We start from the raw sequence: 19,512 nt of genomic DNA, 5'->3' as shown, positions 1-19,512 counted from the left end.
CGAAAAACGCATGGGCGGAATGTCGTTGGCCTCACACCAAGTGAAATAGGCCTTCCAAGTACGGTAATAAATTTTGGAAGACGATGGCTTTTTGGCCCGGATCATGGTATGAATAACTCGATCCGAAAAGCCTGATCGTTTCAAAACCTCGGTCTCAACAGCCACGCCGTTAAATTGAGCGGCCGAGAATTGGCAAACCAAGACCTTCTGGGCCAATTCGGGGCGATGAGGATGACTGGAATTCCTTCCGCCTTGATTTTTTTATTTATTTTTTTTTTTTCAACAGCCTGGGAAGAAGAGGCAGGGGAGGAAACAGGTAGGGGAGCTTGAACTGCGACCAAGGAATGGCCAGAGCTTCGGCGCCCACTGCGAGAGGATCTCGAGCCCTGGAGACAAACTGTGGGACTTTCCTGTTGAGGCGAGAAGCTAGCAGATCTACATCCGGGGTTCCCCAACGACAACAAAGCTGAAGAAATACCTCCGGATGTAGGGACCACTCTCCCGCCGCGAGACCCTCGTAGCTGAGAAAATTGGCGGCCCAGTTATCCACGCCGGGAATGTGCACCACGGAAATTGCCGGGACTGAAACCTCTGCCCAATAAAGAATCTTGGACACTTCTGCCAAGGCTGAGACACTCCGTGTCCCCCCCCTGGCGGTTGACATATGCCACCGCTGTGGCATTGTCTGTCTGAATCTGGATAGGCAGGCCCCTGAGAAGTCTCTCCCAGTGAACGAGAAATCGATAAATCGCTCGTATCTCGAGGACGTTCAACCTGCCTCCTGAGTCGACCATCGACCCTGAACAGTGTGATTGCGGAACACTGCCCCCCATCGGAGGAGGCTGGCATCCGTTGTCACAATCTGCCAGTGAATGGGAAGAAATGACAGTCCCAGGGAGATGAGAGGAGACGTCAGCCACCAATTGAGGGACTGCTTGACCCGGTATGAAAGACGAACTGGGCGATCTAGGGAAAGGACAGACCTGTTCCACCGAGACAGGATGGCGTGTTGGAGAGGTCTGGAGTGAAATTGGGCAAAGGGAACCGCCTCTGTCGCCGCTACCATCTTTCCCAGGATCTTCATGGTTGTCCGGAGAGATGGAAGTCGCATGATTTGCAGCGAGCCAATCTTCTCTTGAGGGAGAAAAACCCTCGATCGACGAGTGTCGAACAATAGACCCAGAAACACAAGACGTTGTGTCGGGACAAGACAGGATTTCGTTTTGTTGATGAGCCACCCGAAATTGGACAAGGTGTCTAGCACGATGGTAAGACTTTGGCGAGCTTGATGAAAGGATGGAGCTTTGATCAGAATGTCGTCGAAGAACGGAAAAAGAATGAGACCTCTGATTCTCAACAAGGCTATCAACGCCGCCATGATCTTTGTAAATACTCTGGGTGCGGTGGCGAGACCGAATGTCGGTGCAACGAACTGGTAATGTTCCTGGCGAATTGCGAAACACAGGAATTTCTGATGGCAGGAGAATATGGGAACATGTAGATAGGCATCTTGAATGTCTATTGAACACATGAACTCCTGCGTCTCCATGGAAGCGATGACCGATCGAAGAGACTCCATTCGGAAATGACGCAGTCGGACTCTCTTGTTGAGTAACTTGAGATCCAAGATGGGGCGAACTGTCCCACCTTTTTTCGGCACCAAAAACAGGTTTGAATAAAACCCTGTGAAACGTTCTGATTTGGGAACGGGCACAATCACTCCGGAACTGAGGAGAGAGGCGATGGACGCAAAGAACCCCGGAACCAAGGCAGGATCTTTTGGGGGTCGGGAATCGAAGAAACAATCTCGAGGACGAGAAACGAACTCTATCTTGTATCCTGATGATACAACTTCCCTGACCCAAGCGTCCTCTACTGAGGTAAGCCAGACGTCTCTGAAGAAAAGGAGTCGACCTCACAATTGGGAAGGGCCCTCGGGAGTTCGAGGATAGTCATGCTGATGTGGACCGTCCAGATCTGGACCTGGATGATCTGCCCTGTGAGGATTGAGATCGCCAGGAGGGAGTGGGTCTGAAGGACACCTTTTTCCTATCCTGGCATGCCTGCGGTCTCTGTTGGTTAGGGAAGTTCTCTGCCGTATTGAAGCGGCGGAAAGACCGAAAGGGCCGAAACTGACGTCTTAGCAGAGGTCTGCGAGGCTTGGACTGAGGGAGGAAGGAACTCGTGCCTCCAGTGGCGTCCTTAATAATCTGGTCCAGCTGGGATCCAAAAAGACGCGCTCAATGAAATGGCAGATTGGTAAGGGACTTTTTTGAAGACAAATCCGCCTGCCAAGCTTTGAGCCAAATTGTACGTCGGACTGCCACCACGTTGCTTGACGCATGAACTGTGCAGGACGCAGCATCCAAGGAGGCAGAGAACAGATAATCCCCTGCATGGGAGATCTGGTTGGCCAGTTCGGCCAAATGCTCTGGTTGGGCCTTATCTAGGATGCCCTTGCGGAGATCCTCTGCCCAAGTGGCTATGGCTTTCGCTACCCAAGATGAAGCGAAGGCTGGGCTTAGCACCGCTGCAGACGCTTCAAATGCTGACTTTGCTAAAGATTCTATAATTCTACCATTAGAATCCTTTAGTGACGCCACACCTGAAACTGGGAAGACCGTGTTGTTAGAAAGCCTGGACACGGGTGCGTGTACAGAGGGGGAAGCAGACCAGTTGTCGGTGAGCTCTTTGGCAAACGGGTACAACACGCCGAGGCGCTTGCCTCTTTGAAAGCGCCTGGTCGGGTTTTCTCATTCCCTGGTAAGAATCATGCCAAACTCAGAGTGAGAAGCGAAGACCCTGGAAGGTGCTTCTGCCCGCCTGAATGAAACCTCCTGATCTGTGGATTTCGCAGGGGAGTCTGAGATTTCGAAGGTGTGGTTAATCGCAGCAATGAGGTTCTGTACTGTAACTCTCATGTCCGCGTCCTGGTCCGAATCCAGCTCTACGAACCCTTCGGATGACACATCCGAAAACGCCTCACCTGACTCGGGTGAGGAGGCACGGGAGGGCGACTGCTGGGAAGGACTATGTAGGGATGTGAGGCCAGGAGAGGATTCCGGCCGGAGATCCTGCCTGGGTCTTTTGCGGCTTCTGCTGGCTGGTTCAGATGGAATATCTTGCGACCTGCTGGACCCTGCAGAAGTGTCCAGGGGCAACTTATCAAGAACGGCCACTAGGGACTGAGACACTCTGGTGAGGTCTGCCACAGGGGGGGGGAACAAGGCCCTGCAGCGCAGTCGGAGCCTAGATGAAAAACGGCGACTGTTTCTTTTGCTCGCAGTGATTTGCTCCGTGTCCTCCACTCCAATAAAGGTACCTTCTTTATCCAACGCCGTCTTCCCGTGTCCGCGCCTCTTCCGACCGACAGGCTCTGGTGGGCGAGTGGGTGGGAGGCGTTTGGCAAGGACCATCCGTCGCTGGCCCGAATCTGCGCCGAGCTTCTGGTCCGCACGGAGAGCTATGAGGATACGGGGTGGCAGTACACGCCGTACTCATAGTCTCTTTGTGGGAGTACAGTTGTGACTCTTCACATTGTATCCCTCCGGAAACCTGAAAAGGAACGACGCACATCGAGGTAGATATGGGTCTAATGAAAGACCCGTGTCCACCTCCTACTGACACTAAGCTAAACTGAGGAATTTCCTGCCGGTCAGTGGGGTGTACACTGCGGAGGAGGAGCTAACCTTTTTTTGTGCATAGTGTCAGCCTCCTAGTGGCAGCAGCATACACCCATGGTCATGGTGTCCCCCAATAAGGCGAACGAGAAACATTCGTTGAAATCTACATGTGGAGAAGTATGACATGAAGAATAAATCACTAAGGATCATATAGATCTAATTTGGAAAGAGATATATGGAAACTGAGGGACCCTTGTGCTTTCGCTGAAATTTATTCAGATACATTAATAAATATAAACCGACTGTATTTTTTGTGGTTTCTATGTCTCTCCATTATCTTGCTCTTACACCTTTTTCATCTAACTATGGGCTCGGCTGTAGGGGTTAAAAGGAATCAGTCAGCAGGCGAGAGCAGCCTGATGTAGTCCAAAAGAAGCCAAATCTAATCATGTATCACTTAATTTACTGGGTGCAGCTGTACTCAGAGTTTTTAGATTCAGCAATGCAGCAGAGCTGAGAAATCTAACCTCGCCCACACCAGACTCTATACGTACAATGTCCATAGACAGTGAGCTGTTTATTACAGGAGAGGGCGTGACGGACTAGCATGCAAGTGCTGCGGTGTCCCAGCAATGATAAGCTCCTGGTGCTAAAAAAAACCATTGCAAGCAAGCAAAACCAAGGCAGTTGATAAGGGAGGCATCACTGAAATATGCGTTTTAACCCCTACAGAATGCAGTATTCACATTACTTGGCAAAAACCTGCTGACAGATTTAACCCTTTTCCGACACTGGGCGTAATAGTACGCCGATGTTGGACTATCCCTGTTTGGTGCAGGCTCCGGTACTGAGCCTGCACTTTTCCGGGCACATGACAGCTGATATATACAGCTGACATGTGCCCACAACAGATGCGGGTGGAATTGCGATCTACCCTCGGCTGTTAACCTGTTAAATGCCGCTGTCAATCTCTGACAGCGGCATTTAACTCGTGCTTCCGGCAAGCTCGCTAGAAATATTGCCCATCGGTGACCCCGTCACATAATCGTGGGTCACCATTGGGTTGGCATGACAACCAGAGGTCTCCAACAGACCTCTATGGTTGTCATAGCCAGATTGCTATGAGCGTCGCACGGTGGTCGGCGCTCATAGCAAGTGAGCATTTCTGCTACAAACAGGCGATATGATTATAAAAGTTCAAATCATCCCCCTTTCGTCCAATTCAAAGTAAAACAATAGAAAAAAATTAAACAATTAGGTATTGCCGCGTTCAGAATCGGCAGTTCTATCAATTTAAAAAAGAATTAACCCAATCATTAAACGGCATAACGCGAAAAAAGTCAAAACTCCAGAATTACAGGGTTTTTTGGTCACCGCTACATTGCATTAAAATGCAATAACGAGCGATCAAAAGGTTTTACCTGCACCAAAACCATATAGTTAAAAACGTCAGCTCCCCGCGCAAAAAATAAGCACTCACCCAACCGGAGATCACAAAAAATGGAGACACTACAGGTATCGGAAAATGGCGCAATTATTTTTTTTTAACAAACTTTGGAATTGTTTTTCAATACTTAAATAATAAGAACCTAGACATGATTGGTGTCTAGGAACTCGTAATGACCTGGAGAATCATAATGGCAAGTCAGTTTTAGCATTTAGTGAACATGGAAAAAAAACAAAAAACTGTGGGATTGCACTTTTTTGCACCTCACTTGGAATTTATTTCCTGTTTTTCAGTGCATGATATGTTAAAATCAATGGTGTCATTCAAAAGTACAACTCGTCCCGTAAAAACAAGCCCTCACAAGGCCATTTTGACCAAAAAAAAAAAAGTTATGGCTCTGGGAAGAAGGGGAGCAAAAAATGAAAGTGTAAAAACAAAAATACCTCTAGTAAGGAGCAAAGTGTTTGGCCAAATATTTGGAGGCCTTTTTTGACCACTTTATGTATAACTGTAGACACCAATTCACATTATTTGCATCCAGATGGATATGGAGTGACAATGTTCGTGGTGAACCTACATCTGTTTTTATAGCCATAAGCGATATAGTGTGTCCATGACGGTTTATCCGAGAATTGACCATAATGTGTTTGTACGGAGGGGTGTCTCCTAGATCCGGTCTCTCATATAGGGATGGGTTGGGGGGACAGAAGTTGTAATATGCACTAGGATTTGCCTGTAATGTGCTCTTGGCATTTTGTGTAACTGGTGATTATTTTGATTATGTTGCAGTTAGATGTGCAGCCTGTATATTCGGTGCACTATAACTCTGCATGATCCGAGCCTGTGGTCGGGTGTAGCTGGATGAAGTTGTACATGTTGCATGAATACTTACCTCTGTACACAGGGAGGAACCAAGTCTGTTTTGCCGAATACCTGGCATATAGTGGGAGGCAGTGATCCTCTGACAAAACTGCAGATGCGGTGAAACGAGCATCAAGGTGCGGATACAATTTACCATTCTAATCATAGCCACAGGTAATAGATCTTAGGATCTATTGATAGTATGCTACTTTGATTTTGTGTGCTAGATTAGTGTGAATACTATGTCACTGCAATTATACATATTTTTGCACTCTTTGCTATTTGTATATGGCCTCTCATCTATATCAGTATTTCACATACGCTCTAGTTATCAATAAAATTCATAGCTTTTTCGTTGATTTATTATTACTTTATACTAACATTCATGTTCATATTGCTATTTCAGCAATTATTTCTTTAGGACACAATTGCCTGTTTTCTTGTTATTTCTGTCACTGTTATGTTAATTGTATGACAGAGTGCACTACTCCTGTCATTTTCTATTGTATACTGTTCACTAAATTTAATCAGGATTATTTCATATAATTGTTATATTTTACTATATCTGATCATGCTGCTCCTTTTATGTCGCTATAAGGATATGGGTGTATAGAAGTGTCTGTGTATGGGGTATTTTTTAACTTGAAAAAAGACCAGACAGGTCGCAACGTTGCTGCTGTAATTATATGGAGGCATAAAGAACTTATATATGAATCTCATTATCATCACAGGCATGATTACAAGGATACCTCTATGCCCGGCTAATAACAATGAACTTTGAACATGCTTACTAGAGGTTTTCAGTACAAACGATTGGGTGTGAACTGACTTATATGTGGATTTCCTAAAAGAACAAAAAAAAGAGTTAGATTATACTCACCGGGGGGTGGTCCGGTCCGGTCCGATGGTGTCGCGGTCCAGGGCCTCACATCTTCTAGCAGTGACGTCCTCTTTGCTTCGTTCGCGCCGGGAAAGGTCAGAGGTCTGGCGCCTGCGCACTGCAGTATTCTGCTCTGCCCTTAACAGGGCAGAGAAGTACGCCTGCGCCGGAGCCGCGAAGGGAAGCAAAGAAGAGGACGTTATTGCTAGAAGATGGGAGGCGCCGGACCCGGACCGCGACACCCATTGGACCCAGACCGGACCACCCGCCGGTAAGTATAACTCGTTTTTCTTATCTTTCAGGTTACATCGGGGGCTTATCTACAGCATTACAGAATGCTGTAGATAAGCCCCTGATGGCGGTGGCCGCATCTCATAAGCCAAAAATGAGGTGACAGATTCCCTTTAATACACATTGTAATGCAAAAAGTATAGAGAAATATTACCAATATTTTGTAAAAATATCTCCAACTTAAAAACTTGATTTGAACAGCAAGTCATTTTCTGACAATATATCCCCTTTCATCATTTAATTCAAAATGACTTACATGTATGTGATTGGGGGGGCCGGAGTGGAGAGCAGGGTTGAGGAGTCTGAGTTGTGGAGTTGGAGCCCATTTTGGTGGAGTTTGAGTCTGTGTCATGGAAACTGAGGAGTCAGAGGTTTGGCTGACTGCCTCCACAGCCATGGCAGGGCTGTGGAGTCAGAGTCTGAGCTCATTTTGGTGAAGTCGGAGTCAGTGTGATGGAAATTGAGGAGTTGGAGTTGGAAGTTTGGCCTACCGACTCCACAGCCCTGGTGGAGAGGGCTCAGGTGATGAGATCTCTCCAGACGTGGTAGATGCCAATTATGTTATAAAACCAGCATTTGGGTTTAATGGCGGCGGTCAGAGCTGAGCTCCAATCACTGTTGTTAGCCATTTAAGTACAGCTGTTTAATCTTTGTACTCCCGCCGATGCTCTCATGCACTGACTCCAAATGGCCCCCCTAAAAGGGCAGGGAATCAACAGGTTAATGGCAGCTAGGGGCCTGGTGAAATCCCCTATCGTTACCCATCTTGCGCAGGCTGAGCTCCCATAGGAGTCCAAGATTTTCATTATATATTGCAATTCAGTGGCATCATAAGTGTTTGGACGATTGCAGGTTCAAGTCACCTACATAAAAAAAATGTTATCACCTCCAATTTACCATACCAATGCTAAAACTACCTTATTTAGACAAAAAGAAAATTAGACATGTTTGGAAATGCATCCATAAACGTCTGGTCTATCGAAGTATAAAATTAAACGAATGGTAAATTTTGGAAAGAAGAAAACAAAAATGTAAAATTGCTGTCATTCAGTCACCAAGACTCTCTAAACAAAAAAATGTAATAAAGGATACAATCAAAACGTCATATTTATCCCAAACTGGTATCAATAAAGCAATCAGTTCGCCATGCAAAAATAAAAAACAAGCCTTCAGACAGGTGGAAAAATAAAAATGTTAAGGTCTTGGAAAATGGCAACAATTTTTTTTCTCTACCTAAATAGTAATTAAATTAAAAAAATCTACACAAATTTGGTATCGCCAAAATCATGCTAAAAAGGAGAACTGTGCCATTAGGTCATTTTTAGCACTGAATGACTGCTGTAAAAACAAAACAAAAAAAAAAAAAAAAAAAACAAGAATTGCACTTTTCCAACATTTCATCTTGCTTGGAATTTTTTCCCATGTTTCAGTACATTGGGCAAAATGTAGTCAATCAAAACTGAGCTTAATCCTGCAAAAAAACAAACCATCAGATGGCTATGGCTGCGAAAAATTAAAAAAAGTTATTGCTTTTGGATGGAGGGGTGGAAAAAAAGTTAAGTACAAAAAACAGACATTGCTTTTCTTTAAGGGGTTAAAAAGGGAAGGTCCAGGTCCACAACCGGTTTTAATGTTCACAGCTCTCATGCGATCTGTTTCTATGGCTACAGACTACACTGTACAGTCAAATTATGTTATATTCCATATACCTGCTCCCGACTCCTTACCGTACAGATGGAAGGGCATTGGCCGAGGACGACAAATGATTGGCCTTTTACTGTCATTTCCTCCCAGAAGACAAGGAGCAGTGTAGGCACATAAAGGGTGGGAGCACTGTACCTGTATGTGAGGGCACTGCACCTGTCATGGAGGTGGTGTGGTTGGTTCTGCTGAAATTCTGCCGGAACCATAACACATCATACACCTAATGCATATGAAGAATACAAGACCTTGTAGAGAACCATTTTCCCCAACTCCTCTGCTGGCTACCTATGCAGTTTGGCCTAAAAATGATATGGATAGAAGAAAAAGCATTTTATATAGAAAAACACAGTAGATCTATTACGTAACAAATCTTACCGGCAAGAACAATCGCTGAGATGCACACGGCTTAAAAAGCTTCCTCCATTCTGCTGCATTTTCTGACGGAAAGGATATGGGGTATACTGTATACTTAAACCTCTCCGGAAATCCCCAGCTGTTGAGCTGTAAAACATGGCGGCATTACTGTCTGTCCCCACAATTATTGCCCACACAGAAAGGCATCCTTTTATCATAACTGCCATGTGCTTTATTAATCCCTCTAATCTGGGAGTAAGGTGTGCCCGATGCCAAGCATTAATTCTTAAGACACAGACTCGTTCACTTAGATTTGACGGGATAGGACTTTGTACGAAATGACATTCCCTCAGGAAGAAACCACAACCAATGAGCCACGTCCCGTCTTGAAGCTGCCGCTGGAGAAATAGGATATTTATTCGTGGCTAATCAACTGGACGCTGATCATGCAAGGCTGCCAGAGTGGCTTTCATTCATTGAGAAGGGTCCAGTTGGGGTTAATCACCTCCTACTTTCACATGTCCCAAAATAAGCATATAAGAAAGCCAAAGGGTACAATAGCATCCTCCAGACTGGCTGACCATGGTCACATCTCTTTTGACCAGACAGGAAGACATGAGCCACCTCAGTGGGAAGACATTATTTTACCTGCTTACCATCATTGTATTCCACAGCGCTTTATGGACATCATCATGACTGTCCCTATTGGGGCTCACAATCTAAAATCCCTATCCGTATGTCTTTGCTTGTGTTTCCTCCAGTTTCTTCCCACACTCCAAACACTGGAAGAACATACAAACTGGTGTACTTTACTAGATGGCACAGTTCAAGAGATGTGTACCATCAATTATTCTAAATCCTGCTTTTGGCTTACAAAGTCCATTAACCCCTTTACCACCAAGGGTGGTTTGCACATTAATGACCAATACAATTCTGAACACTGTCCTTTTACAAGGTAATAACTCTGTAATACTTCCATGGATCCCGGTGATTCTGTCATTGTTTTCTCCTGACATATGGCACTTCATGATAGTGATAACATTTCTTTGATATATCTTGTGTTTATTTGTGAAAAACTGAAATTTGGTGAAAATTTCACAATTTTCCAACTATGAATTTTCATGCCCTTAAATCACAAGAGATACGGCGCACAAAATACTTAATAAGTAACATTTCCCACATGTTTACTTTACATCAGCACAATTTTGGAACCAAAAATTTTTTTTTGTCACTTAGAGGGGTCTATATGATAGAAAATACCCAAAAGTGACACCATTCTAAAAATGGCACCCCTCAAGGTGCTCAAAACCACATTCAAGTAGTTTATTCACCCTTCAGGTGCTTCACAGGAATTTTTGGAATGTTTAAAAAAAAAATGAACATTTAACTTTTTTTTTCACAAAAAAATTACTTCAGATCCAATGTTTTTTTATTTCACCAAGGGTAACAGAAGAAATTGGACCCCAAAATTTGTTGTGCAGTTTGTATTCAGTATGCCGATACCCCATACGTGGGGGGTAAAAAACTTTTTCGGCGCATGGCAGAGCTCGGAAGGGAAGGAGCGCCGTTTGACTTTTTCAACACAAAATTGGCCGGAAATAAGAATGGACGCCATGTCGTGTCTGGAGAGCCCCTGATGTGCCTAAACAGTGGAAACTCCCCACAAGTGACACCACTTTGGAAACTAGACCCCGTAAGGAACTTATCTAGATGTGTGCAGAGCACTTTAAACCCCCAAGTGCTTCACAGAAGTTTATAACGTAGAGCCGTAAAAATAAAAAAAATCATTTTTTCCACAAAAATGATCTTTTCACCCCCAATTTTTTATTTTCCCAAGAGTAACAGAAGAAATTGAACCCCAAAAGTATTTGTGCAATTTGTCCTGAGTACACTGATACCCCATATGTGGGGGTAAACCACTGTTAGGGCGCATGGCAGAGCTCAGAAGGAAGGAGCGCCAGATTTTACTGTTATGGTTTGCAGGTGCCATGACCCACTGGGAGAGCCCATGAGGTGCCAAAACAGCAGAACCCCCCCAAATGTGACCCCATTTTACGAATTACACCTCTCAATTAATTCATCTAGGGGTGCAGTGATCATATTGACATCATAGGTGTGTCACAGAATTTTATACCATTGGGCAGTGGGGGCAAAATAATTTTTACCAACAAAATTTTGTTTTAGCCAAAGATTTTACTTTTTCACACAAGAAGTGGGTAAAAATGGCAAAAAAAATTGTCCCACAACTTCTGCTGACCATGGCAATACCCCATATGTGGCTGTACAGTGCTACTTAGCCATAAGGAGAGACTCGGGAGGAACGGAGAGCTATTTGCCTATTCAAGTGAATGGGTCTGTGCACATGTCAGTGTGTTTCCACGGACCACGTGTCTGTGGGCAAAACACGCTGACACGTCCATTTTTAATGTCAGCATGGGCCACAAAACATCCAGCACACGTGCATACAGAACACACATTGATGACATCCATGTGACATGCATCGGCGCCGGGAAAGATCGCCGGCAGAGCAGGGGAGAATGATGAGAGCCGTGTTCAGCACCCGGGCCTGGGGAACAGCGCTTACTGTAACTCTTCTTCCACGTGTGCTGCAAGTATTACACACACGGACACCGACATCTCCAGTACCAGAAATATCACGATGTGTGAAAGAGGAGTAATAGCGGGTTTTTCTATTTGGCTGCTGTCATACACTAAAAGACGCTTTTTATTGTAAAAAATATTTTTTGCATCACCACATTTTGAGAGCCATAATTTTTCCATATTTCGGCCCACAGAGTCACATGACATTTTTTGATCGCTTTTTATTCTGATTTTTGGGAGGCAGAATGAGCAAAAACCAGCATTTCATGAATTCCTTTTGGGGGGTGTTTATACCGTTCCGCGTGTGGCTAAAATTGATTAAGCGGTTTTATTCTTTGGGTCAGTACGATTACAGCAATACCTCATTTATATTATTTTTTATTTATGTTTTGGCGCTTTTATATAGTAAAAGCTATTTTATATAAAAAAATTATTATTTTTGCATCGCTTTATTCTGAGAGCTATGACTTTTATTTTTTCGCTGATGATGCTGTATGGGGGCTTGTTTTTTTGCGGAACAACATGACGTTTTCAGCAGTACCATGTTTATTTATATCTGTCTTTTTGATCGCGTGTTATGTCACTTTTTGTTCGGCGGTACGATGATAAAGCATTGGTTTTTTTTTAATGGTGTTCACTAAAGGGGTTAACTAGTAGGACCGTTTTATAGGGCGGGTCGTTACAGACGCGTCAATACCAAATATGTGTACTTTTATTGTTTAAATTTTTTTTCTAATTCAAATATTTATTTAGCGATAAAAAAATCAATATGTATTCTATTTTTTTTTTCCAGTATTTTTACACATATTTAAAAACATTTTTTACTTTATTCTACCTTTTACACTTTGTCCCACTATGGGACACTCATTTTTTGCAGGCTGATCACTTCTATAGCATGCAGATGAAGCTGCATCTGCATGCTATAGAAGATGTCAGCACAGCACTCAGTGCACTGACCTGAGAGACTTCCTGATCATGCACTGCGCATGACCGGGAAGTTTCTCGGATCTGGTAACCTGGATGTCATCATGACGACATCGGGTTACCATGGCAGTGATCAGGAGCCCGTGTCACGCAACAGGGTCTGCGATACAAAGGCAGAGGGGTTATCAGCCCTCTGCCTGATCCCAAAATGCTGCGATCGTGTTCAATTGCAGCATTTCGGGGGCTAAAGTGCCGGGAGTGGTCTGTGACCACTCCTGGCACTTAGTTCCGGGTGTCAGCTGTGAGAATCAGCTGACACCCAGCCGCATACCACCCGTGTGCGCGGCCGATCGCCGAGACGTACTATCCCGTCCATGGTCAAATAAGCCCAGGGCACATGGATGGGATAGTACGTCTGATGTCAGAGAGGGGTTAAAGTAGCCTAAAGATTTGTGGTAGTTATCAAGCTGGCTTTCCTCCAATGGCAGTTGTTAATTAGTTCAAAATCAAACGTAGCCCTTTAAGACCATGTGCACAAGTTAAGTATTTGATGAGTTTTTTACGTGAGTATTTGTAAGCCAAAACCAGATGAACAATCATAGGAAAAGTAAAATAGAAACAGGTCACCACTGCTGTATTTTTCACCCATGCCTGGTTTTGGCTTACACATACTGATGTAAAATACTCACTGAATACTGAACGTGTGAACATGGCCCAAGACGGCATCGGCAAGATACACATACACAGCTGATCTTGCCCAGAGGCACACTGATGCCCTAAATGAGAGTTTATGCTAAAAACAACAAAAACACCGTCTTAGGAAATGCTAGATTGTCAAAGTTAATCCGGTGTCTAGAGAAGTACTCACAATTGTGCTGAAGTCATTGTGCAGCTGGTCTTCAGCAAAGATATGAAACTCTAGAGGCTTTATACTGAAAAGAACTGCAGACTTAAGCATGGTAACGGTCTCTTCCAGCCGATCCCCACAAGCCACGACTGCCAAGTGCATGGGACCCTGATCCAGTTTTTGTTTCTTAAAAAGGGTGTACCTGCAAGAAAAAAATAAGTAAATTGTGTAGAACTCATGCAACGTGTAAGCTGGAATGTTCTAATGGTTTTCAATACAATCCTTTCTAGAAAAAAAGAATAATTAGCCAGCAATTTGCTACAGATACAAATGGATAAAACAATATCAAGTGATAGATATGCCCCTGAAATGTTTATGACTAATATTGTACTCCCTATGTGCATGGATTCCCGACAGCTCCGTAAGCGCATGTAGCTCTGCTGAAGCCGAGCTTAGGAGGCTGGAATTTGTCTTAGAACACAGCGTATTGGGAGACTTAAGGCCCCAATACACAGATAGCCGTCAGTCCATCAGTTGTTTGGCCAACCAATAACTATCAAACTCCCCCATACACAGGGATGCTTGGCTTAGTCGAACACTCTGGTGTTCTCATTGAGAAAAGCTTTAAAGGGGTTTTCCCACAAACAAAATGTAATAGATCTTGGAATAATACTAATTTCCACAATTGGATACGTTAAAATGTTCCTGTGCTGAGATAATCTCATAAATGTGCCCCTGCTGTGTACTGTGTGATGGCTGTGTGTGATCGTACAGGGACATGGTCTGATCATACTACAGCTCCTGGGCAGGGGAGGAAGCAAAAGAATATACAGACAGGACAGCATGGGATCACAGCTGATTCTTTCTGTGAGGTAAACATTTCTCTGTCTGCTTTATCACATGAGCGAGCATTTCTGCTGCATCTCCACCGCTCTGAGCTCATCATAAATCGAGTCAGTGACACATGAGCTCAGAGGCAGCCAGAGCTTCTACCTCATAGACTTCATTTATGATGAGCTCAGGTGACTGGAGACACAGGACAAACACTCGCTCCTGTGATAAAACAGGCAGGGTAATGTTTTACGTCACAGAAAGCAGAAGCTGCAATCCATTGCTATGTTGTCTGTACAATCATTGATTCTTCCTCCCCTGGCCAGGAATTGTGGTAAATACAGACTATGTTCCTGCACTGTATACAGTACATTTATAGAATTATCTCAGGGTAGGACCTATTTCTTTTTCTTAAACATATCCTATTGTGGAACTTAAGCCCCCGTCACACATAGCGATCTTGCTAGCGAGATCGCTGCTGAGTCACAAGTTTTGTGACGCAACAGCGATCTCACCAGCGAGATCGCTGTGTGTGACACTGATCAGTGACCGGCCCCCCCTGCCGGGTATCGCTAATCATCCAGGAATAGCCAGGACATTTTTTTGATCGCTGGTCTCCCGCTGGCCAGCACGCATCGCTGCGTGTGGCAGGCGGGAGACCAGCGATCTGGAGCTGGTAACCAAGGTACACATCGGGTTTCTAAGCACCGCGCGGCACTTAGAAATCTGATGTGTACCTTGGTTACCAGCTCCCTGCACGAACGCGCTGGTAACTAAGGTACACAGTGGGTAACTAAGCGACGTGCGTCGCATGTTACCCGCGTGTCGCTGTCCTGATTGCTGGTGAAGCTGTCTGTTTGGCAGCTCACCAGCGATCATGTAGCGACACATCAGCGATCCTGATAAGGTCATATCGTTGTCGGGATCGCTGGTGAGTCGCTATGTGTGATGGGGCCCTTATTTTTATTCTACGATCTATTGACTTAAATGTTTTGTCCATAGGACAACTCCTTTAAGGTATGTGAAAATAAAGTCTTTAACAAGTGGCCAAAAGAAGTAATTCAAATGAAAGCAGCCTCAGGAAACTCTCCTTTTCTCTAAAGTTTTGTAAACCTGAAGCTTTTTTTTATATTTTAGCGTTTGAGTGCTTTTTCAATGTTTTTGGCATTCAGAGGTTTTTCAAGTGATTTGCTAGTATTTACAGACCTCTGCACAATGGTTTCCTGTCTGCCTGCTGCTCGCTCACACCTTCCCTCTCCATAGAAGATAATGGGCTTTTTCACAGTGGATGGTGATTTCAGAACACAGGGGGAGAGGAAGAAGTGGCTGGTTAAGTGGGGAAGGTAGCCGATTTCTCCGATGAGATACATTACAAAACTTCTACTAATCGCCTGTACCAAAGTTTGCTAAATGGACAATTTCATGAGTCTCCTAATTAAATTTCTTTATTTTTTTAATGCCTCTAGTCTTGCAGCACTAGTAGAAAAAAAAAGTGATTTACTCACCTGCTTCAGGTCCCGAGATGCTTTTCCACCAATGCTCACAGCCTTTGATAACAGGCCGCAGCGGTGGTGTCATGGCCATCAAGCGCACATGACCACTGCAGCCAACCACTAGAACCAGTGGTGAGGACTATGTAAAGCCTAGAGTCATTTAAAAAATAAAATAAAGACCCATATCATATGACAGTGACAATATAGCTAGACTGGTACCCATGACTTATCATTTACAACTCATATACTGCCTAAAGGAGATCCCCACAATTTACAATTATAGAGGTGATCAGGTCCTCCTTGTGAAATAAATATTTTCTTGGGGGAAAAAAAGTAACAAAAATTCTTAGAAAAAAATGTTTTACATAAAAAATTGATTTCAACTAACCAATCTTATAACTGATTTATATGTGGGGAACTTGAGTTATGTAATATTCAAAGCTACCACAAGATGGCAACATTTCCTAGCACAATGCAGCACACAATCAATACCCTGAATAGACAAGCTTCTCCCTAGATGTAAAATAACTGGTAAAATGTCACATTTATACAAAACATTCAATTTTAAAAAAAATATCATTTAGACATCAAAGTAAATTACACGAGCAAGAATTTGGGGTCTGGGCCCCTCTGTGATCGGCTCATATACACGTGGCCCGCATGTTGACGCCTTCTAATTCTTGGAACAAGCTGACGTTTATAGAGCACAATTCTAGATATTTTAGTTGAAATGCTGAGGATTCCAATTCCGCACGTCAGTCAGTAACGCTAAGGATATTCATGGGAGTCCGTGAGATTTATTAATATCTCAGGCATACAACGGATACTGTAAAATATAGAAGATTTATCATCTGGAAAATGTCCTGCGCCTTGTGGGAATACTACACACTACATCTCACCCACAGAAGCCATTAAGATCAAAGATCACGGTAACAGACAAGATCCTAGTAAAGGAAATCGTTCGCTAGGTTTCTGCTGCCCTATCTGTGAGTAAACCAGCACTGGAATCAGGAGCTCTGCTCCTACGTCATTATTTTGCTGCATATTTCTGGTGTTCCTGAGCGGCGGCCCCCAGATGTTCGCGGAGTCTTCCTACACTGTCCAACGGAGAAAGTCGTCAATCAGTGACACGTTGGTGGGGAAAGCCGCAGATCATGACCACCAAAGCCTCGGCGGCAAGAACACTTATGAACACTTCCATTTCTGTCTCCATAACTATTTTACGTGTCAGTGGAGCTGTGTGACTGTGGGATGAATGGAAGGTTTATATTGTCCATATTTTGGGCGTCCTGACATTTTGATCTTTTTTTTTTCTGGAGAGCTGTGGAGTTTGAGTCTGCACTAATAACAATTTTGGCCTGGTTTTTCATTCAATTTTATCCTTTAATATATTAAAATTAAATTACAAAAACAATACCAATTCTGCTTTTTATTTTTACATAAAGCATTTTTGGGTAGCATGGTGGCTCAGTGGTTAGCACTGGGGTCCTGGGTTCAAATCCCACCAAGGACAACATCTGCAAGGAGTTTGTATGTTCTCCCCGTGTTTGTGTGGGTTTCCTCCAGGTACTCCGGTTTCCGCCAACACCCCAAACACATACTGATAGGGAATGCAAATTGTGAGCCCCATCGGGGACAGTGGCAGTAATGTCTGTAAAGCGCTGTGGAATAAATGATGATATGTAATATAGATCAATAAAATAACGGGAAAAGATGTCTTTACACTTTCCAACATTTAGCATGGAATCACTCATACACTGCGCTACTTTGGCTCTGCAGGGTACTGAACCTGTCAGCGTGATGCCATGTCAACCACTCTGATGCCACAGTCTCGACATCGCCTTTGACATGTAAGGGGTAAGTGGCCAGGAAGCGACTCTCGCTGATACCTCCCGTGGCAAAGTAAGCCGACACATGTGTGCCACATTTTGGATTATAAGATGGCAAATAGTCAATTGTGTTGCATCCACTTGTGTGAAGAGGTTAAAAGGAACCGGTCATCCCGATTTAGTATATTAAAATAGAGCTATGGCCATAATGGAGCTGTTATACTCATTTAGATATATACGGTACCTGTAGGGAAGAAATCCGCATCCTGGTCATTTCTTAATTGGGGGGGGTCTGCAGGTAGGGTTTTCAGCCCTGCCACAGCCTTTCTAGGTTTGTACAAGCCTCCTTTAACCACTACACGACCTTAGGATTTTATGGTTATGCTCCCCTTATTCCCAGAGCCATAACTATTTTAATTTTCCCTCAATATAGTTATATGAGAGTTTGGTATTCGCGGGACGAGTTGTACTTTAGAACCACATCATTGATTTTACCATACAGTGTACTGGAAAACGGGGGAAAAAAAATCCAAGAGCGGTGAAATTGCAATAAAAAGGGCAATTCGACAAGAGTTTTTTATTTACCGTGTTTAGGGATGGGCAGACTGGTGAAAGTTCGCGTTCTAGTACCTGACTCAAAGTTTTTAAAAAGTTTGGGTACCAGAACAGTACCATTGGAAATAAAGGATTCCTGAACTGCGACAAAAAAAAATTTCTCTCTCTCTACCTATGTCATAGGTCGTGAAGGGGTTAAAGTTCTCGCTAGTGCTCCCCCTTGCCGCTGGTGGCGCTTGCACACAATAATTTCCCAGTGGTCGTCAGACAAATGGCGCCGGTTGCAACGCATGCACAGATTGACATCCGAGTGACTTCAGCAAAATGACGCTGGTGACGGTGCATGAGCAGAATCAAGACCATGGCTCAATGACGAGCCAACATCTCAATCTACGCCACCATTGTGCTGAAGACCACTGGGAGATGAATGTTCGCAGGTGCCGCCAGCGGCAAGGGAGGCGCCTCAAGCTTTAAAAAAAAATGTACAAACGCAGAAGGGCCACAGAAAACCCTACCCAGAGTCCTAGCCCAAAGACCTGCCCGATGCAAGAAGAGGATATTGCACCAAAACCGCTAACGTGAATTAGACAAGAATCAGGATGCGGATCTCATCCCTACAGGGGTCTATTAAATTGGTATATTTGTGCCATCGTGGCCAAACTTTTATTTCAACATACTAAATCATGAGGACTGGTTCCCTTTAAGGGTAACATGTGCATGAGGTGTAAAGGTGACTTATTGCACATTGATGAAATGGCTGCTAGCTTCTGATGACATAGGACCAAATTAGGGCTTCTTGAACCAAAATTGGACAGTTCCTGGGCAGGAATCTTTCTCTATACAATCTAGAGACTAGATACAAAAAGGTTACGCTCTGCTTCCAAATACTCATTCTTGGCAGCACCCAAGCTGATGAAGCTCTATCCCATAATCCAGAGATTGAAAAGATAGCTTCCAACCAAGACAACACCCTCAATTTAATTAATTCCTTTAATTAAAGATTACAGATATTGAAAAAGAAAACTGAGGTTAGACTGAAGTAAATTACTGAACAGAAACCCATAAGAAGGCATCGATTCCTTTAACAAATCCATAAAGACATGTCCTACCGAAGAGCAGCCTCCCAAAAGCAGTCTTTTCCACAAACACCAGTGGGCAGCATCCAATAGGGATTCCAGAAAGAGACAGAGAAATCCTTACACCTGACAGAATAAGATACAAAAGTGGCCAGCTATTAGAGAAAACAGTCAGAAATGTACAATTACACAGATA

The 19,512-nt window shown here is 43.9% G+C and overlaps 1 protein-coding gene across 2 annotated transcripts in view; it reads right to left on the bottom strand.

Annotated features, from left to right (window-relative positions):
* Positions 1-19,512, bottom strand: part of GXYLT1 (glucoside xylosyltransferase 1) — a 61,500-nt gene that overhangs the window by 23,972 nt on the left and 18,016 nt on the right. The window contains exons 2-4 of one of the 2 annotated variants that reach the window (XM_073573257.1): positions 19,350-19,442; positions 13,554-13,734; positions 9,182-9,307 (exon numbers count right to left, since the gene is read on the bottom strand). In XM_073573257.1, the coding sequence (XP_073429358.1) occupies positions 9,182-9,307; positions 13,554-13,734; positions 19,350-19,442 (400 nt within the window). The remainder of the gene's footprint in view (positions 1-9,181; positions 9,308-13,553; positions 13,735-19,349; positions 19,443-19,512) is intronic. The other variant, XM_073573258.1, reaches the window with a different exon arrangement.

Source organism: Dendrobates tinctorius, unplaced genomic scaffold (assembly GCF_039654945.1).
Source record: "Dendrobates tinctorius isolate UK_male_01 unplaced genomic scaffold, ASM3965494v1 ptg000035l, whole genome shotgun sequence".
Lineage (NCBI taxonomy): Eukaryota > Metazoa > Chordata > Amphibia > Anura > Dendrobatidae > Dendrobates > Dendrobates tinctorius.
Note: the sequence above shows the minus strand (reverse complement) of the source record. Positions and strands in the feature narration are given on the sequence as shown.